Genomic DNA, 8,080 nt, shown 5'->3' with positions numbered 1-8,080 from the left:
GTGCCGCAGCCGAGGCTCGTGCTTCCGCACGACGTCCCTGAGGAAGGGCAGGGCGAAAACGTGACTGGCGGTGTTGCCGGCGTTGAACAGCAGGCGCCCGTCGGCGCGGCGCTTCTCGGCGGTGGCCGGGCTGATCTCGCTGTACTCCACAACCCGGTGACGCCCGTCCACCTTACAGACCACGCCCACCGCCTCCGCGGGGTCGCTCTTCTCCACGACCTTGACCCCGCAGTCGGCGCCCTTCTGCACGCACAGGCCGACGAAGGCCGGGTCGGCCACTTTGACCAGGATGTTGTCCACGCAGTACACGTGGACGTACTCGACCCCCCTGCGGGCCATGTCGTCCACGATGCCCTGGCTCCCCAGCGCCCTGTACAAGCCTCCGTTACCGTCGGGCGCCATGGACACCTTTCCTTTGCTCTCCAGAAGGATCTTTCCGTCGTAGTCCATGGCCGGCAGCGTTCCCTGCTGGAAGATGACGACGTCACTCTCGTTCAGGCCAAAGTAGTCGTGGCGGGAGAAAAAGTCTCGCGTGGATTCCGTCGTCCCGTCGCTGGTCATGATGTACCAGGGAATGCGACAGTTAGTCTTGTGCGTCCGCTCGGCCAGCCGCTGCAGCTTCAGAATGCGCTCGGCCTGGAGCTGGAAGAGGGTCTTGCGGGAGGGCAGACCCACGTCGTACATGCCCTTGGGATAGGGAACGCCCAGCCTGGTTCCCTGGCCCCCGGCCAGGAGCAAGGCGGCGACCGCGTTCCGGGCGATGCAGTGCTTACCTTGGGCCTCCCAGTGTTCCAGGCACCCTTCGTCTCGCGTTGCGCTGCCGAGCATGTCTCTGGGCACGGGTTCCATGCGAGAGTCCAACGTCTGCTCGTTGCCACTGGACATCGCCATGGCGTTCTTGAAGAATCCATTGATCTCCTGGAAGTCCATCGCCTCCAGGTCAGCGGTCATGGCATGCTGCTCCTCTGGGCTCAGCTCTTTCCAGAATCGCAGGAGGTGACACTGGCCAGCTTCGGCCAGCCTGTGGGCTAGTTTCTCCCCGTTGCTTGGGTCCATGATTAGACTTAAGACTGTTTTTTTGGTTCTCTCTCTTCCATCTTGTAAAGGTTAGCCAGTACTAGAGAGTTGCGTCGATGAGGGGCCAGAAAACAGCACCAGTCACGCGGTTCATGTAACTCAAAATAGTGACAAGCGCTCATAGACTCATTGCATTCCGTAAAAACATCCAGATCAGGGCTTTGTCACTGTTCGCCAATAGAGGTTTATGTTGAGGAGCCATACTGGCCTTGGTGAACGGAGGTGAATAGAAGGTTCTGGCAAGTACTTGTGGAGGCTGGTGTGTGTCATCTATGAAATCAGTGACGTCACCCTATATATTCATATTTAGACATAGGCATAAATGTATGTGGATGTATGTACAGTATGTGTGCATCGGGTGGAAATGTTACTGCCAAGCATGTCATATTACGTCACATCAAATCCAACCCTTGACTGCCAAGCACGCAATATTGCGTCTTATCTTTTCAGCAAACATTCAGTAACATATGAATGATACTAGGTTGCTAGGAGACGGATGCAACCGGAAATGAACATTTTGCCTGCCGTTCGCCACCACGTATAGAAAATCTTTTCCCAGATTGTGTTTCTGGTCAAAACAAACTATATTCAATGTAAAGAAGAAAAGAACCAATGATCGTGTTTACGAAATGTGCTAGTCCACCCCTCCAGACAGCCTTTGTTTACATCCTGGACGTGTCGTGGGTCCCGTGGGTCGACAAAATAAGGTAAAAACACTGACAGAAGAATGAATTAATGAATACGTGGCATCATCATCATGTTTATCTTGATAATGAGAGCTGTTGCGTATTATAAATGATAAGAGATTAAAGAGAGGGTAAGTTTCCATATGAAATTTAATTAATTGGGTGCATCAGGCAGCCTGTTCATAAGATAAGATAAACTTTTACTGGTCCCCAGAGGGAAATCCAGGTGTCATAGCAGCAACTTTTGCTTTAGTCATAGTATTTTTAATACAATTTAATTCAGTCTTAGTCATATTTTAGTAATCTGAAATGTTTAGGTTAGTCTAGTTTTAGTCTACAGTTGACTTTGTTGACTAAAATGTATTTTGTCGGGCCCTTGATGGCGTCGTAAATGCCTGATTTTACGCGTGGCTGCATGCTGAGAATAGACGATTTTCAAAGCGAGCGCAAACCAAAATGACTCTACTTACTGTATGGAATGAAGGGTGTATTATAAAGATCTCAAAGTCTGCCAAAAGGGCCCTCTCGTGCGATTGACAATTTGACATTGGGACAGCCCTAAGCCATTGAGCAGGGAATTGCGTCTCAAAGTCCATGAGTGTGTGTGTGTGTACACTGGAATCGGGCCACCATCGCTGGAGCGGTACAGGGTGTCCTCGGCTGGCCTGCAATCAAATCCCAGCGCAGAAGCACAGACTACACCCAAGTAATCTCAGACGAGCTAACTCTGTACCCTCATTTAAAATCTCCTCTCAAAGCTCTCCTTTCACTAGTTTATTTGTGTCGAGAAGTTCCAAATCATGGAACCAAACGTGAAGGCATTTGGTGGCCTTTTATGTGATAGGCCTGTCTAGTCACCGTAATAAAGGCTATCCTTGCTCAAGAGTGTGCTTGAGGCCTGTCCCAATGGGACACCTCCTCACTATAAACTAGTTTTAACCCATTCTGGGGGAGGCATACTTTGGTCCGACATATCATTGGTTCGAAGGAGCATTGGTCCGACTCGGGAGAGGGTTGGGGTTAGGTTTAGGTGTGCTGCCCCGTGCTTGCGGTTATGGTTAGGGTGAGGGTTGGGGTTAGGTTTAGGTGTGCTGCCCCGTGCTTGCGGTTATGGTTAGGGTGAGGGTTTGGGTTAGGTAGTCGATCGGACCAATGGTATGTCGAGCTCATAGCGCGCCACCGAGTGGTGCGCTACGAGCTTGTAGGTCTGCTATTTCTTTTTTATCGTGAAAATGCGGCACAAGTCTTTGAATATATATTCTTTCCGAATATTTATTTATTTATTTCGATGTCAGGCCTAAATGGGTTAACTTTGAGCACCTCATCAGCACAAGGACTCAGTGGAGTCATCATCACCTTTTTGAGGTAGCCTTACTGTATGTCAATCATATTGACGTGTCTACATGACACAGTAGCTGGTACAGTAGCTGCACCAGCAGGAAAGTAAACAACCCCTGCGAACGACAACAGTGTGAACGAACGTCTGATTCATTAGATTCAACACTTTTTAGAAACGCCTGTAGCCGACGCCGATTCGTTCGTCCCGGGCACGGGACGGTTCAACGCCAATCCCGAGCGATCCCAGACGGAGACTATCCAGGCCCCCATCTGGCGGAGTGAGGTTATTCGTGCATGGGTGTGGCCTGAAAAGGTCGAGGACCACTGTGCTCTCTCTCTCTCTCTCACCTACCTACGTCGTAGAGGTCGTCCCAGGCCTGGACGAAGCGGTCCCAGTGGGGCAGGAAGGCGCGGGTCCAGCGGGGCATGAACAGGACCGTCTCGGACAGCGTCAGCATGGAGTTGACGGCGGAGATGAAGCGCAGGGTGTCCTCCGGGATGTCCTCCAGGAGACAGCCCAGGCGCGTCTCGAACAGGACGGAGGAGATCCCTGCATGCGAGCAGGGAGGACGCAAAAGATTCCAATTAGTTTTGTATTTTTCCATTTTTTGTTTAGTTTTAGTTTGTTTAGATTTTTTTTGTCATTTTTAGTTAGTTCCAATTAGTTTCTAAAGTGAGTTTTAGTTTAGTTAGTTTTAGTTTTAGTTTTCTTTTATACTTTGGGTTATTTGTCACTTGACAAAAGTTTTGTTGTCCCGGGACTTTCCCCAACTAGCGGTACTCTGGGGGACGAGGATTTACTATTCTGTGCCTCTGTTGCAACTCCAACGGGGCCGAGTCGGCTCAAGCAAACTTCGCAATGTTCCACACGGCAACTTGCGCGCTTTAGCACGCTCGGTGGAGTCTCTCGTGGCTTCCGCGGTTGTTGGACAAATAGTGGCGGCAGTGGGATTTGATCTCAGGAGGTGTGGGTTGAGAGTCTAATGACTAACTATTAAGTGACTTAATAGTTTCACACGGAAGGGAGCATATTCTATCGCCTCCATTTTACCCCCCACATGGGGGAGGGGTGGTCCAATGCAGAGGAAATGCAGCTATTCGTTACAGCAAAGCTCCACAATGGTTTAAATTAGCTTTTTCAAATCGGGATGTCATTTCATTTTATAAGCTCCTTTTTGAAAAAAGATGTAATGCTTCCATCAAAGTTGCATACCGGCATAACTAGCACAGGAATTCATTGACATATTCTGCTATTGCATCCCTAGGGCAACATTTTATAATGTCTCTGACCAACCGAGATTGAAATGGCCCACGTAGTTTACATGGTTTTAGGCCCCGATTCCCCCACCTTCAAACCCAAATCTGTAGAGTTCGGCGGGCAGGTCGGAGATGGTGGCCCCGTCTGGGCTGCGTAGGCGGAGCACCTCGATGCGCTGGAGCAGGTCGCCGACCACCTGGTGGATGACGGGGGCGTAGGCCGACACCTCGCGCATTTTCAGCATCTTGGGGTTGAGGGCGCTGCGGATACGGTACCACTCTGGACCCGTGCTGAAATGGAGGGATGGTGGGATGGTATAGACAGGGGAATACCATTCATTTTCAACATTGAACTATGTCATTAATATACCTTTAGAGTTGTTGTGTGAAAATAAGTGAAAAAAAGAATCTCCCCCCCCCCCCTGTTTAGCCTAGAAGTGGAGGTCTACAACTTGGGGGTCATGTGATCAGTGACATAGGGAAGGTGTACTCTGCAGGCCAAAGAGTACACCTACAAGCCTACAAGCTCCCGCGTGTCACAGTGCGACACTTCGTGAGCTTGTAGATTTCACCCTACAACCAAGAGTAAAATCAGCCATTACGAGACCTGCCAAGGCCTGCCAAAAAAATAATAATTGTCGACTAACTCAACTGTAGAGCTAGTCGACTACAACTAGACTAAAAGCAAAACCGTTCAGATGACTAAAACTTAAAAGAATTTTATTCTTTTGACTGCATGACCAAAACTAAGTCAAAATGTTGCTGTCAAAATCAACAGTCTGCCACCCACTCACTCACTCCACATGCAGTCCGTAGGCCTGTCCTCGGAGGTCCCGGTACTCCCTCCAGTGAGGGAGGTCGGTGCGGACGGGGTAGCGACCCTCCTGTCTGATCACCTGGGCTATGAGCTCCGGAGACGCCACGTTGATCACCTCCAGCGCTCCGAACTTGGACCGCCAGATCGGCCCGTAAATGCGCTTGTGTTCGACCTGCGATGAACGAAACATAAATAAATGTAAGCAAGAATGCGTGGAATTGATCAAATTAACACAAGGAGTAAAACAAGAATCAAATGTCTCATATTCCATATCCAACAGCATATACGTACGTACGTACGGATATGCGCACCGGGAGCGCACTTACGTATTAGTTTGCAACTTTGCATTGCACAGTGTGCTAGATAGATAGATAGATAGATAGATAGATAGATAGCGTGCAAGGTTTAATAAACTGATGGCATCATCAAAGACAATGTTTAGAACATAAATAAACTATAGGGCCAACAGTAAAAGATTATGTATTGATTGACCTAATGAGATTTTCCAAACAAACTAGTGCAGGCGGTAGTATAAACGCAAATGTTTATGGTTGATAAAGGCAATAGCCGTTGTTTTTTTAGAGCCTTCAATGTCACCATTATGTAACTGGATACTGGATAGTGCCAATTCAATTATTTTGCACAATAAACTAGAAAGCCTGTGACGGCGGACGCCGTCACTATACCTAATGCAGATACTAACACAATTCTACATGTAGGGTATAATGTAAATAAGGACACAAATTGTAACAAATGCATTTATTGAAGTTAAGGGGGGACACTGAGTTGTCGGTGATTCTCTGAAGTGGTGGATCTCCTCATACACCTACAAATGAGCAGATATAAGGCACATTAGTTTAGGAATAAATAGGACAGCAGACTTTCTAATTGACCAGTATAATGAGAAGACTTGTAAAGAAGGAATGTAAATCTCTGATGTCTAAACTTACCACTGTTTACTCTCATCCTCCTCTCAGGGTGGTGTTCGGGCAAATGAGTTCCCTCCGGGTATAGGCACCCCTCTTATAGTTCCGGGAGGGACCATGTGGGAAATGGATAGCAGGGGGGATTGGGATGGACTATAATGAATGTAATCCTGTATGTGTTGTGTATATATTCTATGCCAACTACTAATTGTAAATAGGTATTGAGGGTGCATATACAGGGAGTAAGTTTATATAAAATGGCATTGTGTGATTCTAAGAATGGGGAATATGGTTATGGTTACCCATGGGGAATGGAATGGGCTAAACCAGGTAATGGACTGCCCTATAAAAAGCAGTCAGTTGTCTTGAACCCGAGATATGACAGGTTGTTATGCATATGACTGTCAAAGTGATTGAGAAATAAAGCCTTATTGAAGGTCCCCTGGACTGGTCTCTATTCATTTGTTGCCTTGGCCGCTCGACACGCTCACAAAGCCTATCGACCTATAGCCCTAAGGTGACCAACAGGTTACACTAGGCTACACATAGCCTACTACAATACAACACGAGTTGGAAGGAGAAGAAAGTCAACATTGGAGAACAAATAAAGCACAGTGGGCTATTACTTGACCCTCTCCCTCAAAAAATCCAGATCACTTACATAATTTCAGCAGGCCCAAGGGAGAGGAAATGATCCTCCCCCCTTAAAAAGGTCACTTTTCCTCACTCTGTACATAGTACATACTTTTTTCCCCTTTTTTTTGTTATAGATGATAGTTGTTATTCTTCATGTCATGTCTATGAATTGATTGCATAGGGCCTTAAAGGAAACAAAACCACAAGAACTTTTTTTGGTGCTATACCTTTTGAACTTGACTGTACTCTGTTGCTGTTTTTACACTTATGTTCAATAAACTATTCAATTGAAACAATCAACATTAATACTGCAATGTAAAAATACTGTAGTGTACAGAATTCAAAATGTACTTGAGTAAAAGTATTCGTATCAAAATGTTCTAAAAGTACTCCTTGTGCAGAATGTCTCATTTAAAGTTTTCAAATGTAGGCCTATATAAATATTTTGAAAATAACATCTACAAGCTCACAGTGCATAGCAAACCTTGTAGAAGTGGTTAATGTGTGTTGTAAGAATAATCCAAATCTACAAACTGTTTTCAAATAAATGTATACAATAGTTGGATCTGAGATGTAGTGGAGTAGAAGTACAAAAAAACACGTTATCAAAGTACAGGGGGCAATAAGCCCAATTATAATGTGAAAATTATAAGTGGCATTACTTGCATGTGGTGGGTCCTAGTGGCGTATCCCTTCACAAACAACCCATACACCGTGGTAGCCACACTTGGTCCTGGCAGGTCGTTAATGCTTTTATATCCCCCCGGGACGGTGCTGGTGGGGACACTGCTGGTATTGATGGTCGTGGCAGTGTCAGTAGCAGGGGCGGCGGCGGCGGTGGTCGCAGCCTGTCCATTCAGGTGTCTACAGCATGGAGACAGTCGGAGATGATGATCAGAACCCTCCAGCAGCTCCAGGGTGCTGCCACCACCACGGCCACCGCCGCCTCGGAGGGCTGTGAGCAGCGGCCTGAGCGCAGCGCCAGCCGGGGTTCCCATCAAGAAAGAGAGGCGAGCGCACCTGGGAGAAGATCTGTGGTGGTTGTTTTGTTAAAACAAATTCACTGTGTAGTGTGTAGGGTGGGCTGGGCTGGGGACGCCCATTCAGCACGGCAGCACGCCCATACTATACTGCTTCCGTGATGTCTGTGTGTCAATCCTGCAAAACTTGTTATGTGATAGGCCTACTGATAAATGCAACAGAAATCTGACTGTGTTTACGTTGATGTCACTGTGTGCCACCACGGGGGATCGAACGAGGTCAAGTTAATTCCATTGAACTCTATTGACCTAATCTGTAGTGCGAGATGCTGGGACCAATTAGTTACTTCAAACCACCCTAGC

The 8,080-nt window shown here is 47.4% G+C and overlaps 3 protein-coding genes across 3 annotated transcripts in view; all 3 read right to left on the bottom strand.

Moving 5' to 3' along the window:
• Nucleotides 1–1,318, bottom strand: part of LOC308311434 (UDP-N-acetylhexosamine pyrophosphorylase-like) — a gene marked incomplete at its 3' end in the record, with an annotated part of 1,735 nt that extends 417 nt beyond the window's left edge. Inside the window, exon 1 of the mRNA XM_080758121.1 lies at nt 1–1,318. This exon is cut by the window's left edge and continues 417 nt beyond it. Within this exon, the coding sequence (XP_080614247.1) occupies nt 1–1,056 (1,056 nt within the window). The 5' untranslated portion in view covers nt 1,057–1,318.
• Nucleotides 1–7,735, bottom strand: part of cyp27a2 (cytochrome P450 family 27 subfamily A member 2) — a gene marked incomplete at its 5' end in the record, with an annotated part of 22,221 nt that extends 14,486 nt beyond the window's left edge. Inside the window, 4 exons of the mRNA XM_080758523.1 lie at nt 3,454–3,651; nt 4,450–4,649; nt 5,157–5,347; nt 7,400–7,735. Of these exons, the coding sequence (XP_080614649.1) occupies nt 3,454–3,651; nt 4,450–4,649; nt 5,157–5,347; nt 7,400–7,735 (925 nt within the window). The remainder of the gene's footprint in view (nt 1–3,453; nt 3,652–4,449; nt 4,650–5,156; nt 5,348–7,399) is intronic.
• map3k2 (mitogen-activated protein kinase kinase kinase 2) overlaps nt 1–8,080 on the bottom strand; it is a 316,607-nt gene that overhangs the window by 269,398 nt on the left and 39,129 nt on the right. The window lies entirely within an intron of this gene.

The sequence above is a fragment of the Protomyctophum bolini genome, assembly GCF_963924005.1.
Source record: "Protomyctophum bolini genome assembly, chromosome: 24".
In the NCBI taxonomy this organism is placed as follows: Eukaryota; Metazoa; Chordata; class Actinopteri; order Myctophiformes; family Myctophidae; genus Protomyctophum; species Protomyctophum bolini.
Note: the sequence above shows the minus strand (reverse complement) of the source record. Positions and strands in the feature narration are given on the sequence as shown.